Source organism: Hypanus sabinus, chromosome 28, assembly GCF_030144855.1.
Source record: "Hypanus sabinus isolate sHypSab1 chromosome 28, sHypSab1.hap1, whole genome shotgun sequence".
Classification (NCBI taxonomy): domain Eukaryota; kingdom Metazoa; phylum Chordata; class Chondrichthyes; order Myliobatiformes; family Dasyatidae; genus Hypanus; species Hypanus sabinus.
Window position 1 is genome coordinate 45,052,349 of NC_082733.1, and position 17,174 is coordinate 45,069,522.

The 17,174-nt window shown below is 49.2% G+C and overlaps 2 protein-coding genes across 4 annotated transcripts in view; one reads left to right on the forward strand and one right to left on the reverse strand.

Moving 5' to 3' along the window:
- The window catches only part of LOC132382328 (uncharacterized), a 188,536-nt gene extending 176,255 nt beyond the window's left edge, over positions 1–12,281 (reverse strand). Inside the window, exons 1-4 of the mRNA XM_059952456.1 lie at positions 12,150–12,281; positions 11,973–12,048; positions 5,637–5,769; positions 875–1,081 (exon numbers count right to left, since the gene is read on the reverse strand). Coding sequence (XP_059808439.1) covers positions 875–1,081; positions 5,637–5,769; positions 11,973–12,048; positions 12,150–12,238 — 505 coding nt within the window. The 5' untranslated portion in view covers positions 12,239–12,281. The remainder of the gene's footprint in view (positions 1–874; positions 1,082–5,636; positions 5,770–11,972; positions 12,049–12,149) is intronic.
- afg2b (AFG2 AAA ATPase homolog B) overlaps positions 12,278–17,174 on the forward strand; it is a 38,809-nt gene continuing 33,912 nt past the window's right edge. For 2 of the 3 annotated variants that reach the window (XM_059953097.1, XM_059953098.1), the window contains exons 1-2: positions 12,280–13,420; positions 14,902–15,093. In XM_059953097.1, the coding sequence (XP_059809080.1) occupies positions 12,350–13,420; positions 14,902–15,093 (1,263 nt within the window). In that variant the 5' untranslated portion in view covers positions 12,280–12,349. Of the gene's footprint in view, positions 13,421–14,901; positions 15,094–17,174 lie in introns of all 3 variants that reach the window. The other variant, XM_059953099.1, reaches the window with a different exon arrangement.

Below are 17,174 nucleotides of genomic sequence, written 5' to 3' on the forward strand. Positions count from 1 at the left end.
TGTGAGTGCGAGCGAGAGTGTGAGTGCGAGCGAGAGTGTGAGTGCGAGCGAGAGTGTGAGTGCGAGCGAGAGAGTGTGAGTGCGAGTGAGAGAGTGTGAGTGAGAGCGAGAGTGTGAGTGCGAGCGAGAGAGAGTGAGTGCGAGCGAGAGTGTGTGAGTGCGAGCGAGAGTGTGAGTGCGAGCGAGAGAGTGTGAGTGCGAGCGAGAGTGTGAGTGCGAGCGAGAGAGTGTGAGTGCGAGCGAGAGTGTGAGTGCGAGCGAGAGAGTGAGTGCGAGCGAGAGAGTGTGAGTGCGAGCGAGAGAGAGTGTAAGTGAGTGCAAGAGAGTGTGAGTGCGAGCGAGAGAGTGTGATTGCGAGCGAGAGAGTGTGAGTGAGTGCGAGCGAGAGAGAGTGAGTGTGAGCGAGAGTGTGAGTGCGAGCGAGAGAGTGTGAGTGTGAGCGAGAGTGTGAGTGCGAGCGAGAGAGTGTGAGTGCGAGCGAGAGAGTGTAAGTGAGTGCAAGAGAGTGTGAGTGCGAGCGAGAGAGTGTGATTGCGAGCGAGAGAGTGTGAGTGAGTGCGAGCGAGAGAGAGTGAGTGTGAGCGAGAGTGAGTGTGAGTGCGAGCGAGAGTGTGAGTGCGAGCGAGAGTGTGAGTGCGAGCGAGAGAGTGTGAGTGCGAGCGAGAGAGTGTGAGTGCGAGCGAGACAGAGTGTGAGTGAGTGAGAGCGAGAGTGTGAGTGTGAGTGCGAGTGAGCGAGAGTGTGAGTGAGCGTGAGTGTGAGTGCGAGCGAGTGAGAGATTGTTCTGGAGACCATTTTTTGCCCTCCCTAGTGGAAAAATTCCACTTTGATGTTTCAGATTCAAGAACAGCCTGTTACAGAATAAAGCACTCACGGATAAATGGGCTGTCATCCCTTGTTTTCAGGCGCAATGTGCCTCCAATCTCCAAGTCAATGTTTTTCATCTCTTCCTCAGTGATCCAGAATGCGAGGCTGTCACCAGGGGTGTGTTTCTCAGAGATCTGTGCCAGCTCCGGTTTGTAAATCAACTTCTTCAACTCCTCTGCTGAAATCCTATCCGACTGCCCTTTAGCTTCCACCTCTGCCACGTGAAGTAACAAAGGCCCAGTTAGAGTCCACAATTCCTTCAAATACCCCCTCCCCCATCCATTAATCACTCAACGAGAATCAGGAGCAGCTGAAGGCCACTCAGCCCATCAAACCCATGATGTCAACATGGCTGATCTTAACTGACCCCAACTCCTCTTCTGCGCCAGGTCTTCATAAACCTTCAAAACCTTGAGCTTCCAAATCTTTATGTCTCTCTCCTTTAAATATATTTAATGTGCTGGTCTCCAGCACCCTCAGGGGCAGATATTTCCAGAGATTCACTATGCGCTGACAGAAGGAAGTTCAATACCAGCTCTTACTTTGTAAATATATCCCCTTGTTGCTGACACTGTCGCTGGTGGAACATCCCAACATCTACCTTGCAGCCAACTATGGATCTTACTTATTACTTATGGAGGTACAGTCCTTTTGAGCCACGCCAACCACAAATCTTCCAATTTTACCCCTAGCCTAACCACAGGACAATTTACAATGACCAATTAACCTACTAATCGGTGTGTCTTTGGACAGAAGGGGGAAACAGGAGTACCATGCATTCATGGGGAGAACGCAAGTCCGAAGGATTTAAAGGAACAAAATTGTAAAAAGATCACAGACTGTTGCATTAAGGTTACATGGTTGGCACAACATTGTGGGCCAAAGGGCCTGTAATGTGCTGTAGATTTCTATGTTTTGTTTAAGAGTTATTCTTGGGCTAAGTCTGGACAGAGGCCGTTGGGCACTGTGTCATACCCGAGCGACTTACACAGCCACATCCAGCCCCAGCAAGTGGCTGGCCAGACACCAGCGATCGATATCGATGATGTCAGCTGGCTAGTGGAAGCCTACAAACTGCGAGCATCCAGGTGAGTGGGTGGTTTGGGAGCATTGTTCTTTCTGAATTCTTCACTTTTTAAAAAAAATACCTAGAGTGGCCATTATACCTTCCAAATCCCCTGTGTAGGACAACCACCTGTCAGTGACACTGCAGCATTCTAGTACATTTAAAAAAAACAAAAAAAAGGATGTAACAAAACACATTGACAAAGATTGAGCAGTGGATGTAGTGTATATGGATTTCAGTAAGGCATTTGATGAGGTTCCCCATGCAAGGCTCCTTCAGAAAGTAAGGAGGCATGGGTTCCAAGGAGAAGTTGCTTTGTGAATCCAGAACTGGCTTGACCACAAAAGGCAAAGAGTGGTTGTGGATGGTTCATATTCTGCATAGAGGTCCGTGACAAGTGGTGTTCCACAGGGATCTGTCTGGGATCCCTCCTCTTTGTGATTTTTATAAATTAACTGGACGAGGAAGAAGGGCAGGTTAGTAAATTTGCTGATGACACAAAAGTTGGGAATGTTATGGATAGTCTAGAAGGTTGTCAGAGGTTATGGCAGGACATCAATAGGATGCAGAACTAGGCTGAGAAGTGTCAGATGGACTTCAACCCAGAGAGGTGTGAAGTGGTTCATTTTGGTAGGTCCAACTTGAAGACAGAATTTAAAATAAATGGTAAGACTCTTGGCTGTGTGGAGGATCAGAGAGATCTTGTGGTCCGTGTCAATAGGACACTCAAAGCTGCTGTGCAGATTAATAGTGTTGTTAAGGTGTATGGTGCATTGGCATTCATCAGGTCGTTGGGTGTATTTAAGGCAGAGATTGATAGGTTCTTGATTGAACATGGCATCAAAGTTTACGGGGAGAAGGCCGGAAAATGGGGTTGAAGAGAAAAAAAAAGTATCAGCCATGATTGAATGTTGGAGCAGACTCGATGGGCAAAATGACCTAATTCTATTCCTACATCTTATGTCTAATACACATTTTTATAGCACTGTAGCAGCTTTGATTATGTTCCAATTTATTCTGTATTTCATTTAAATGATTGCCCTTTTTATAACTTTTAATTATTTCCATCTGATAATCATCTCCTAAAACTGCTGTAAATATTTTCACCAAGGTTTCCTTAGCTTTGAACATCAACCTACTGCCACAGAAGTTGTACTTTCGACTTCCTAACTGGTGTCTCTCCGTTTACTGCATCTCGTGAAGCTGCTCCCTCTGTACAACAACGGATGCCAGTTGCTCATTTAAAATCTGAATAACATCAGATAATATACATCTGCCAACATCTTGTCCATTCACTTAACCTGTCCAGATGCACTCAGTCTCTCTGTAATCTCATAAATGTCACGTTCGTCAGATGGTGCTGAAAGCTGGAACCTGGAACTCATACCTGCGACATCACAGTACTGACAGCCTGCCAGTTCAGAAATTCAAAAGCCAGTCAGATTTCCCATCAGTCATCACTGTTAATGTTACCCATCAAAAGTCTCAGCAGAGACAGCTGTTCATTAGATAGACACTTAATTGATCCCAGAGGAAATTACAGTGTCACAGTCACATTACAAGTGCACAGATATACAAATATGCAAATACTGAAGAGAAATAAGAAAGATAAAAAAATAAGTTACCACAAACAGTCTTACAGGAAGGGGTCTTCACTCCCCTGGCTATAGTTTGACTCATTATCGAGCCTAATGGCCAAGGGTAAGAATGACCTCATATCGCACTCTTGGGAGCAACACAGTTGTCTCAGTCCGTTACTAAAAGTCCTCCTCCGTTCAGCCAAGGTGGCATGCAGAAACTTTGTCCAGAATTGCCAGGATTTTCCATAATGTCCTTTGTTCTACCACAGCCTCCAGTGTGTCCAGTTTGACCCCTATAACAGAGCCAGTCTTTCTAATCAGTTTATTGAGACTGTTGATGGCACTGCCGCAGCACACCACCACATAGAAGATTGTACCGGCAACAACAGACTGGTAGAACATGTGAAGGAGAGGCCTGTATACTCCAAAGGACCTCAGTCTCCTCGGGAAGTAGAGGTGACTCTGGCCCTTCTGGTACACAGCCTCTGTGTTGGTGCTCCAATCAAGTCTGTCATCCAGGTGCATCCCCAGGTACCTGTAGGACCTCACCGCATCCAAATCCTCACCATCAATAGTAACAGGGAGCAGTGCAGGTTTAGTCTTCCTGAAGTCCATCACTCTTTTTCCCTTACGAGGGAGAGAGCACGGCAAATTACCGGGTGAACAAGTAGTCTTTGAGGTACTGCAAGTCTGTGCTGCACGCTTGAGTGCTCGGTGGGGGATGCTGATGCTTTCTTTGCTGGTGGGGGAGGGGGATTGTTGCTTTGCTGCTGATTATGCGTGGGATGAGGGAGCTGTGGGGGGGGGGGGGGCTTCTCTGACATAAAATGTACCTTTGAAACCTCCCTGGTCTTGCTGATTAGTTATTTACTTACTGATACAGGGTGGACAGACCTTTCCAGCCCACCCAGAAACCCACTAACTTAACCCGAGCCTAACCACTGGACAATTACAATGACCGATCTACCATCTTTGGGCTGAGGGAGGAAACCCACTCATTCATGGGGAGAGCGTACAGACAGACAGCGTTGGGGCTGAACTCAGAACTCTGACACCAGCAGTAGTAGTACTGCGCTAACTGCTTTGTGGCACTACGGTGGCTCCCCTTGATTATTTCATTTCAAGTCTTCCCCCCCCCCCCCCAATCTCATGGAACAAAAACAGAAATATACAAATATTCAGCTGGTCATGGAATATGCAGAGAAACAAGCTAACATTTCCTGCCAATAACATCAGAAACAGCAACTATTAAAACACAAGTGAACTCTAATTTGCAAGAACAGTGGGGAGAGAGGAGTATGCAGAGAGAAGAACCAGAGAGGTCAGTGCCAGGGTGGGAACAGCATTTGATGGTGGGGCTAGCTGAGACGATGGGAAAAAAGTCAATCCGGGTAGATTTCAGGAGGCCTGCTGGAAATTTGATTTTAAAATCAGCTGGCTTGAGCTTCTGCCTGACCTGCACAATCCCAACACTTCCCATTGTATCAAGCAGCTGGTAAAATCATAGTGAAGCTATAGGAATTTTGTGTTGCAATATGAAGTTGGTGTGCTGCACACCAGGATACAGGGATCCAACATTAGAAGTGTCAAGGAATGGCAAGAGGAATAGGAATGGAAACTGGGAGAACAGAACACCTACCCTAGTGGCGCAGATCACATTGCTGCTGTTTTACGGCTCCAGCAGCCTGGCTTCATTCCCGACTCTGTGCGCCCGCCTGCGTGTGTGTCTGTGGCCGAACATGCATAACTGTGTGTGCCTGTGCATGTGTAGTGGCAACTGCACCGGACATTGAGTCGAGTGATCCCGGGTTCGAATCCAGCCGGCTGAACACTTTCCGTGCTGGGTTGAGCATCGAGTTAGCTAAAGACAATGCTGAAGAAACAGCAAGGTTTCCACAAGGCACAGAGATGAACAACAAACAAACAAGGAGCATGGGATTGCTACATGGACTTAATGCTGTAAGAAAACACAGAAACAGAGTAGAGCAGGATACCATGGCAATGAAGACAGGAGTGAAGGAGATGAATGATCACTGGGATATAGGGACCTCCACCAAGCTGCAATGAGCCTAATTGCCCACTAGAGGGGGCAGCTTATCCACAAGCCAACTGTGTGTACTCACTGTAAGAAGACATCAAGTGGCCAGTGTTGACTTTCTTGGTATCACTGAAGTTTGGTTCAATCTCCACCCCATGGGAATCAAACTTTCTCTTGTGGATTTTTGTTGGTTTAATATACAAAATGAAGTATCGATACTGAAAAATATTCAAAGAGATTAAATATATTACATAGCAAAACACAAAATGCTAGAGGAACTCAGCAGGTCAGGCAGCATCTGTGGAAATAATAGTCAACGTTTTGAACTGAGACCTTCATCAGTATATTAAATGCATATTTAGTCTCTTGTATATTAGCATACTGTTTTAAGATTTAGAAAATAAGAAAATAAAATTTTCATTTGCTGTTATAACCCACTTTTTTTAGCCAATTAAAAGACCATAAGCTATAGAAGTAGGCCACTCAGCCCATCGAGTCTGCTCTGTCATTCAATCATGGGCTGATCCAATTCTTCCAGTCATCCCCACTCCCCTGCCTTCACCCCATATCCTTTGATGCCCTGGCTAATCAAGAACTTATCTATCTCTAACTTAAATACACCCAAAGACGTGGCCTCCACAGCCACTTGTGGCAACAAATTCCACAGATTTACCACCCTCTGACTATAGTAATTTCTCCGTACCTCTGTTCTAAATGGATGTCCTTCAATCCTTAAATCTTGTCCTCTTGTCCTAGACTCCTCTACCATGGGAAATAACTTTGCCATATCTAAACTGTTCAGGCCTTTTAACATTTGGAATGTTTGTATGAGATCTCCCCTCATCCTCCTGAACTCCAGGGAATACAGCCCTAGGGCTGCCAGATCTTCCTCATATGGTAACTCTTTCATTCCTGGAATAATTCTTGTGAGTCTTCTCTGAACCTTCTCCAATGTCAGCATATCCTTTCCAAAATAAGGAGTCCAAACTGCACACAATGCTCCAAGTGTGGTCTCACAAGTACCTTATAGAGCCTCAACATCACATCCCTATACCTCTGGAAATGAATGCCAACATTGCATTCGCCTTCTTCACAACTGACTCAACCTGGAGGTTAACCTTTAGGGTATCCTGCACAAGGACTCCCAAGTCCCTTTGCATCTCTGCATTTTGAATTCTCTCCCCATCTAAATAATAGTCTGCCCATTTATTTCTTCTACCAAAGTGCATGACCATACACTTTCCAACATTGTATTTCATTTGCCGCTTCTTTGCCCATCCCCCTAAGTCTCTCCACAGGCTCTCTGTTTCCTCAACACTACCTACTCCTCCAGCTATCTTTGTATCATAGGCAAATTTAACCACAAATCCATTAATCCCATAGGCCAAATCATTCACATATATCGTAAAAAGCAGCAGTTCCAAATCTGACCCCTGTGGAACTCCACCGGTAACCGGCAGCCAGCCAAAATAGGATCACTTTATTCCCACTCTCTGTTTTCTGCCAATCAGCCAATGCTTCACCCGTGCTAGTAACTTCCTTGTAATTCCATGGGGTCTTATCTACCTAAGTAGCCTCATGTGCAGCACCTTGTCAAAGGCCTTCTGAAAATCCAAGTACATCATATCCACTGTATCTCTTTAGTCTACCCTGCTTCTAATTTCCTCAAATAACTGCAGTAGGTTAGTCAAGCAGGATTTTCCTTTCAGAAAACCATGCTGGCTTTGGCCCATCTTGTTATGTGCCTCCAGGTACTCTGTAATCACTGTTAATGCCTCTGCAATCTCTCCAGCTACTTGCTTCAGAACCCGAGGTGCATTTCATGAGGTCCAGGAGATTTATCTACCCTCAGACTCTCAAGCCCCCTGAGCACCTTCTCAGTTGTAATTTTCACTGCACAAACTTCACTTCCCTGACACTCTTGAATGTCCAGTATACTGCAGATGTCTTCCAATGTGAAGACTGATGCAAAATACACTTTCAGTTCCTCTACCGTTTCTGCATTTCTCATTACAATATCTCCAGTGTCATTTTCTATTGGCCCTTTATCTACCCTCAACTCTCTTTTACCCTTTATATACTTAAAAAAGCTTTTAGTATCTTCTTTGATATTAGTCACCAGTTTTCTTTCATAATCTATCTTTACCTTCCTAATGAACTTCTTAGTTTCCTTCTATAAGTTTTTAAAAGCTTCCCAATGCTCTTATCATCCCTCTAGCTCTGGTATCTTTGTATGCCATCTCTTTTGCTTTTACTTGGGCTCTAATTTCACCTGTCAGCCACAGTAGTGTCCTTCTTCCATAGAACATTACAGCACAGAAACAGGACTTTTGGCCTCTCTTGGCTGTACCGAACCATTTTTCTGCCTAGACCCACTGACCCACACCTGGACCATATCCCTCCATACACCTCTCATCCATGTACCTGTTCAAGTTTTTCTTAAATGTTAAAAGTGAGCCCACATTCACCACTTCATCTGACAGCTCATTCCACGCTCCCACCGCTCGCTGTATGAAAAAGCCCCCCCCCCAATGTTCCCTTTAAACTTTCCCCCCTTCACCCTTAACCCATGTCCTCTGGTTTTTTTTCTCCCCTAGCCTCAGTGGAAAAAGCCTGCTTGCATTCACACCAGCTATACCCATCATAATTTCATTCAAAAATTTCTTATTTGGAATATATCTGTTTTGTATTTCGCTCATTTTTCACAAACTCCAGCCACTGCTGCTCTGCTGTCCTTCCTGCCGGTGTCTCTTTCCAGTCGACCTTGGCCAGTTCCCCTCTCATGCCACTGAAATTTCCTTTATTCCACCAAAATAGCAACATATTGGAATTTAGTTTCTCCTTCTCAAATTTCAAAGTGAACTCAATCAGATTGTGATCAGTGTTCCCTAAGGATTCCTTAACCTTAAGCTTTGTTATCACCTCCGGATCATTGCACAACACCCAATCCAGCACAGCCAATCCCCTACTGGGCTCAACAAGCTGTTCTAAAAAGCCATCCCTTAGACATTCTACAGATTCTCTCTCTGGAGGACTTTTACAACTCCTTCAGTGAAGTACAAAACATTAATAGGCCCTTCGAACCCCCTGCACCCCAAACCACATTCATTGTCCCCGAGGGGGAAAGAGGATTGGTCAGGCCAGACCACAGACCATGCCTGTGATTGGCTCCAAACCAGCAGGCCAGCTCACACTGATCACAGGCACTAATTAAATCATGTCGACAAAAGGCTGAAAGCCACACACGAGTGACAGTAGTCTTGTCCCATGCCAGAGTCAATTGGGAAGCTCTCCAGTGCAGCTATGTACTCTATGTAGAGTATTTGTATCTATCACTAAAGCTCATGTTGGACAGTGCACCTATCATATGTGTTCAACGTTTCTGTCAAAGACCCAAGTTTATCTGAGGTGTCCATACTTGTGTAGGTGATGATCTATACGACAGGGGACCAGAATCAGGCCATTCAGCCCATCACACCTGCTCTGCCATTTCATCATTGTCCCTCTCAACCCCATTCTCCTCATAACCTTTGACACCCTGACTGATCAGGAAGCCATCAACCACCATGTTAAATATACCCAGTGATTGGTTGTTGAGGCCAAGTCATTGGTCAAGGACGTGTGAGATCCTACACAAGTCACTGAATAAGGAATGGAAGATTCTATCCAAGGTCACTGTCAAAGTGAGGTGGGATGCCAATTCCTGGTGCCTTCCCTCTGGAATTCGGCAGGTTACCAGGTTGAACTGTGACCTGTACATGCCCAGTACCACAGAGCCAAGTACAAATCAGCAAATAATCTATTGCTTCTGGAGGATTTTATGCATCTCCGAGGAATAAAGAGAACTGAAAGCACTTTTTCAACCTTGTTGACATCTTTCCTGTAGGTAGGTGACCAAAACTGCACACAATACTCCAAATTAGGCCTCACCAACATCGTACACAATTTCAAAATAAAACCAACTCCTGTACTCAACATGCTCAATTATGAAAGCCAATGTGCCAAAAGTTTTCACTATGTATCTGAAACAACACTTTGAAGGAACTATGGACCTGTCTTCCCCGATTTCTCTGTTCTACCACCCTCCTCAGTGCTCTACCACTCACCTGGTTCGTCCTTTCAAAGTGCAGCAACTCACACTTGACTCCATTCAATTCCATCTGCTGTGAGCTTCGATTGCCTTCCCTGCCATCCGCTGCTCCCCAGTCTTGGTGTCATCCGCAAATTTGCCAATGCAGTTTAACACATTATCATCCAGATCGTTGAGACAGATGTCACACAACAGACCCAGCACTGATCCCTGCAGCATTCCACTGGCCACAGGCCTCCAGTCAGACAGGAAACCATCTACAACCACTCTGTGACTTCTCCCACAGAACAATTTCTAATTGCATTTGTCCTTCCTAGGAAGGAGCAGGCACTAGGAACAATTCTGAGATTTACTAGACTTCCGCTTAAATGAGGATGAACTGAACTGGCTGCCCCCATACCAGCAGAGTAAAGGAATTAGATTAAAAAACAAGAGTGGGGCAAGTGTGGGATGCAGGGATATTTCCTCCTGTGGGGGAACCCAGACTGAATTTTGGGATGGTGGCAATGCCGTATATGAGGGTATGTTAGTGAATACAAAATGAAATTCAAAGTAAATCTTATTATCAAAATACAGATACAACCCTGAGATTCGTTTTCCTGTGGTCATACTGTTTAAATTCATAGAATAGCAGGATCAATGAAAGATCAAACAGAGTGCAGAAGACAACAAACTGCAAATGCAAATATAAATAATGAGAACATGAGATAGAGATAAAGAGTCCTTAAAGTGAGATCATTGATTGTGGGAACGTCTCAATGAATGGGCAAATGAGTGTAGTTACCCCTTTTGTTCAAGAGCCTAATGGTTGAGGGGTAGTAACCATTCTTGAATCTGGGGGTGTGAGTCCTGAGGCTCCTGTACCTTCTAACTGAGGACCTGGAGGTGAGAAAATGGAAAAAAAAGGATTTGATAGAAATTTATGAAGTCCAACAGAGCTGGATGACTAAATGTGATCCAGAATAAGGGGTCACAATCTCAAGACAGCAGCAAAACATTTAGTGCTGAAATCATAAGAAACTTCTTCACAGATGGAAAGGTTCAATACCCTCCTCCTGTGCCTAGTTTTTATACTCTTATATAGCATGATTGTTTAAAAATGAAGGTCAGTCATTAAAACAGAGACACCACAAACATTTTTCTCTCCGTGGAAAACCTTTGTAGTTCACTTCCTCAAGGGAAATGGAAGCAGAGCACTGCTAATGCAGAAGTAGAAATCACTTTGAAACGCAAGGAGACAGACATTGACCAAATATAGACTGGAGTGCAGAGTTGAGGTTATCATCAGACCAACATGATCTCATTGAAGAACAGGACAAGTTTGAAGGGCCTATTCCTAATTCTGATGCCTCCATTGTGATCGGAACATTCACAATTCCAGTGCAGGGTGGGTTATCTGGTATTTGGGGTGTGCTTTAAAATAATGTGGGTAATCAAGGCAGCGGCTTACTTGGAAGCAAAATTAATTGAGAAAATAACTAGGATTTCCTTTACTTATTTTGGACACTGCAGCACTTAATTGGGACAGGAGACTGTTGCTAAAGTTCCTAAACAGCTTCAGTCCCTGCACGTTGTGTGGCCATTAAAGCTATTCTAAGCGTGGTGTAAGTGTCTAAAGTTGCATGTGTTCAAAAAGCAGTGATTTTTGTCACCAATAGATGACACAAGGTAAACAGTAAAACAATTCAGAACAATTTTGCTCACTGTGGTTTCAGCATTCAGGCTTGGAGATCCCAGAAATGGCCTGGAGTGAAAATGAAATGATTTCACTACTTCAACAAGTTAGGGACTATGAAAATTTGAAGATACAAACAATCATCTTGAATGTTACAATGAAAATAAAGATTTGGAGGATGCAGTTGTCGAAAGCACTATATGAAGGCAGTCCATTATCTGCACCAGGTGTCTGCATTCATTTTGTTAATTCCTCCATTGATAACTATCACAAGCACAGTTCTACAAGCACTGTTGTGGTTTTGGTTGTGTCCTAATTTGTTCTGTATTTCATTCAAATACATAATGTGTTACCCAGCCTGGCTCTTAACATCTTTTAACTACTTCCATGGAACTTCAGCTAATTGGGGCAGCCACTTAAATGTGCCAAAATGTCCTGGTCCCAATGGGTCCTAATTGACTGGAATACACTGTATACTTGTTGCAAATCATATTTCTACAACTGCTGGGCATTTCTTGACAACTGTTTAACGCTTTTTGTCAGTACCATTTCCCTCGTGTTCTTTACAAGACACTGCATTAATATTTCTCCTTGCACAGAACCAGGTCTAAAATAACCTGTTCCCTCATCGTCTAGACGCCACCGGGCCCGCTCACCTTGCTGCCATTGTTGTCCTCGATCTGGTGCCGACTGAGCTGCCGCAGCTCCCCCTCCAGCACGGCCCCGGGGCCCCTACAAACAAATCACCGCGTCAGGGCAGCACCACACCCCGGCCTGAGCGCAGTACGGAGACGCGTCCCCGGCCCACCGAGCCCTACCCGGCCAGGACTTACCCCGGTGCCGCCGGAGCCCACCGACCCAGGACCCGCTCCCGGTTAACGGGGCCGACGGATAACCGGTCGTCGCTATAGATACGGCTCATGGTGCAGCCGGAAGACTTGTTTACTTCCGGCGGAAGTGAAGTCGGTTGCCCCGGAGACGGCGGTGACTGTCGCGAGAGAGGCCCAGGGAGTTCGGAGCCGCCGCTGCCCGAATGGAGGGGCCAGGCCTGCGGCTCCTGCCGCCCGAGCCCCGAGATCGCGGCTCGCAGCGCTGCCGCCTGGGGCCCAGGGCTCTGGCGGCGTTGGGCGTGCGGCTCGGCAGCCCGCTGCGGGTTTGCGTAGCCGGCGGCCTGGCCCTCTGTTCCGCCTGGCCCCGAGCCGACCTCGCCGACGGCTTCGTGCAGCTGGACGCCAAGTGCGCCAGCCCGGGCTTCCTGGAGCGCGGGGCTCGGAGCCTCAGCCTGGGCCTCGGGCAGTTGCAAGCCGTGGGCTGCAGCAGGGCCCGGCGGGTCTGCGTGCGGGCTGTGGTAGCGGAGCCCGGGGGCCCCGAGCCCCCGACCCAGCTGGTCCGCGCTCTGCTGAAGGGCGTCTACCTGAGCGCCGGGTTGGTGGTGCGGGTGTCAGGCCCCGAGGCCTCGGCCTGGCCCGGCGCCCTGCGGCTACTCGAAGTGCGCTGGCTGGACCCTCTGGCCCCCGGAGCCGCGCTGCTGGCCGCGGGGGCCGAGGTGGAGGTGGCTGAGGTACTGAGCCTGGAGAGGTACCAGGCGGAGATCCGGGGCCCGGCCGAGGCCTCGGCGCCGGGCCCCGAGCCTGCTCTCACCTCGCTGAGGGAGGCGCTGGCTTGGCCGCTCCTCTACCCCGAAGCCTCGGCGCGCCTGGGCCTGGACTGCCCACGGGGAGTGCTGCTCATCGGGCCGCCGGGCGTGGGCAAGTCGCGGCTTCTGCGCTGCCTGGCCCGGGAGCTGGGCGCCTCAGTGCTGGAGGCCTCAGCTTCGACGCTGCTCGGGCCACGGCCCGGGGACAGCGAGCTCCGCCTCCGCCGCCTCTTCGGCCGGGCCGGGGCTGAGACCAAGCGCCGGCCTTGCCTCCTCTTCGTCGATCAGCTGGACGCCGCTTTTCCCCGGAGGACGGGCCGGAACCAGGGCGCCGAGCACAGGCTTCTAGCTCAGCTGCTCAGTCTGCTCGACAACCCGGAGTGCCAGCGCTGGGTGCTGGTGGGCGCCACCGACAGGCCCGAGGCCTTGGACCCTGCCCTGCGGAGGCCAGGGCGGTTTGACCGAGAGGTGAGGGGCAAGCGTGGTCGTGGGAGTAGCCCCAATCCCCGGGATAGAAACCCACTGGGACCCAGCAGCCCGCCGGCCTCCATCCAGCTCTGTTCCTGCTATAGACTCTTGTCAGCTCGCTTTCAATTCTCTATTCTCCGAACTGTTTCCACCAGGACCTCGGGTATGCTGTCGAAATGGGTCTCTTCCCCCAATACAGAACAGCAATTTAAAGAGCAACCTTACCCCGAAAGCCCACGGCGCTTTCAGACTGTCCCCAGTATAGACATCCCTTTCTTCATATTGATCCCAAAAAAAGCATTCTGGACCCACTTTCCGCGTCCGACCCCTTTGCTCAAAGGTGACACCAGTGAATATTATTATTTATTATCAAAGTGTGTAAAATCAGATGGTTTTCAGATTCCTCTCCTCACAGGCAGCCACAAAGCAAGAAACCCAAATAACCCATTTTTAAAAACCACCAACAAAAGTCTAATACAGAGAGACAGTCAAACAAAAAGAGTTAGGATAGTCAAAATCCCCTCACTGTTATAATTCTGATTTTTTTGTCTTTCACTGCAATTTTCTAATCTCTTGTTTCTCCTCATTCCCAGTGGGAGGCCTTTACTAAAATCCCAGGAGAGCCGTTGCCCAAGGGAACTCACTGGACGATCCTTCCGGGAACCCTCTCTACATTCTGCTCTGGCCTCTAGGGAATCTGCAGTGTGATTCCCATCAATTGCATCTCCCTCTGTCATGCCTGAAACTTCTTTACCCTAGAACATCAAACCCTTCACTTGACCACGTTTCTTGGGTCTGTACCTGTAAGAGCAACAAGCTCGTGCCCCATTCACCTGTCTCCCTGGTTTATGAGCCTTCCCCGTGGCAGTGCGACAGCTCACTTTTTCATTTCTTGCTCTGTTCGCATCCGTTTGAAGTGGGTTTAATCTCGAGCTCTGTTGGAGGTGCAGTTGTGAGTGTGCGTGTGGTGTACTATTGACATTTCAGGTCAGTCTGATATAGGAAGGATATCACCAGACTGGGAGGAGTGCAGAGGAGCTTTGTCAGGAGCCTGAGTTGGCCAGGCTAACACTTCAATCCAATGATTGGTCGCAGGCTCTGCGAGGTATCAATAGGGTGAATACACATAGCGTTTTATCTCAGGGTGGAGGGCTCAGGTTTAAGGGAGAGCTGAAAAATTTAAAAGGGGTAACTTCTCCACACAAAGGGTGGTGGTTATATGGAATGAGCTGCCAGAGGAAGTAGTTGAGGGGGTGTTTGGGTAAACCGTTGGGTAGGAGCAGGGTCTCCCAACCTAGGGTCCCTGGTCCCCTTGGTTCATGGTAGGGGTCGATGGCATGTAAAGGCTGGGAAGCCCTGGGTACGAAAGTCCTGAATCAAATGCAGGCAAATGGCATTAGCACGGTCAGCATGGAGGAGTTGGGCCGGAGGGTCTCTTTGGCTCGGTGGTTCTGTGACATGTATCTGGTGATTTCCTGCAGGTTGTGATTGGCGTGCCGACCATGTTACAGCGCAGAGCCATTCTCGGAGCAGTCACCACCCTCATGCCCGTCAGTGCCCAAGTCTGTGTGTCCTGGCTGGCGGAAGCAACGGGTGGCTACGTTGGTGCTGACCTGATGGCCCTGTGTCGAGAGGCCGCCCTGCAGGTCATCCGGCGCGCTTCCCAGTCCCAGGTACGGTCATAGGCACGGGGGAGGGGGCAAAGGCAGTGTGTGTCAAACCACAACCCCTCTACTCCACCCCAGAGAGTGGCACAGTCAAACAGAGTGATCAGCCTTGATTCAGAGAGTGAAGCAACAGCCACAACTAAAAGAATCTCTAGAGATTCTGCAGATGCTGGAAATCCAGAGCATTACAAACAAAATGCTGGAGGAACTCAGCAGGTCAGGCAGTATGTAAGGAAATGAATTACCAATTGATGTTTTAGGCTGAGACCCGTCATTGGGATGGGAAAGGAAGTGGGGAAAATGGCAAAATCAGAAGTTGGGGATGTACACACCGACGAGCGATAGGTGAGAGGCGTGTACGCACCGAAGGGCGATAGGTGTGGGGGTGTAGCTGAGAGGGGGTGTACACACTGACCGGTGAGAGGGGGTGTACACACTGACGGGCGATAGGTGAGGGGGTGTACACACTGACGGGCGATAGGTGAGGGGGTGTACACACTGACCGGTGAGAGGGGGTGTACACACTGACGGGCGATAGGTGAGGGGGTGTACACACTGACGGGTGATAGGTGAGGGGGTGTACACACTGACCGGTGAGAGGGGGTGTACACACTGACGGGCGATAGGTGAGGGGGTGTACACACTGACGGGTGATAGGTGAGGGGGTGTACACACTGACCGGTGAGAGGGGGTGTACGCACTGACGGGTGATAGGTGAGGGGGTGTACACACTGACCGGTGAGAGGGGGTGTACACACTGACGGGCGATAGGTGAGGGGGTGTACACACTGACCGGTGAGAGGGGGTGTACACACTGACGGGTGATAGGTGAGGGGGTGTACACACTGACCGGTGAGAGGGGGTGTACACACTGACGGGCGATAGGTGAGGGGGTGTACACACTGACGGGTGATAGGTGAGGGGGTGTACACACTGACCGGTGAGAGGGGGTGTACACACTGACGGGCGATAGGTGAGGGGGTGTACACACTGACGGGTGATAGGTGAGGGGGTATACACACTGACCGGTGAGAGGGGGTGTACACACTGACGGGCGATAGGTGAGGGGGTGTACACACTGACGGGCGATAGGTGAGGGGGTGTACACACTGACGGGCGATAGGTGTGGGGGTATACACACTGACGGGCGATAGGTGTGGGGGTATACACACTGACGGGCGATAGGTGTGGGGGTATACACACGGACGGGCGATAGGTGTGGGGGTGTACACACTGACGGGCGATAGGTGTGGGGGTATACACACGGACGGGCGATAGGTGTGGGGGTGTACACACCGACGGGCGATAGGTGAGGGGGTGTACACACTGACGGGCGATAGGTGAGGGGGTGTACACACTGACCGGTGAGAGGGGGTGTACACAGTGACGGGCGATAGGTGTGGGGGTGTACACACTGACGGGCGATAGGTGTGGGGGTGTACACACCGACGGGCGATAGGTGAGGGGGTGTACACACGGATGGGCGATAGGTCTGGGGCTGTACACAGTGACGGGCGATAGGGGGTGTACGCACCGACGGGCGATAGGGGGTGTACGCACCGACGGGCGATAGGTGGGGGGGTGTACACAGTGATGGGCGATAGGTGAGGGGGTGTACACACTGACGGGCGATAGGTGAGGGGGGGTGTACACAGTGACAGGCGATAGGTGAGAGGGGGTGTACACACTGACGGGCGATAGGTGAGAGGGGGTGTACACACTGACGGGCGATAGGTGAGGGGGGGTGTACACAGTGACGGGCGATAGGTGAGGGGGGGTGTACAGAGTGACGGGCGATAGGTGAGGGGGAGTAGACACTGACGGGCGATAGGTGAGGGGGTGTACACACTGACGGGCGATAGGTGAGAGGTGGTTCACACACTGACCGGTGAGAGGGGGTGTACAGAGTGACGGGCGATAGGTGAGGGGGAGTAGACACTGACGGGCGATAGGTGAGGGGGGGTTCACACACTGACCGGTGAGAGGGGGTGTACACAGTGACGGGCAATAGCTGTGGGGGTGTACACACTGACGGGCGATAGGTGTGGGGGTATACACACCGACGGGCGATAGGTGAGGGGGTGTAC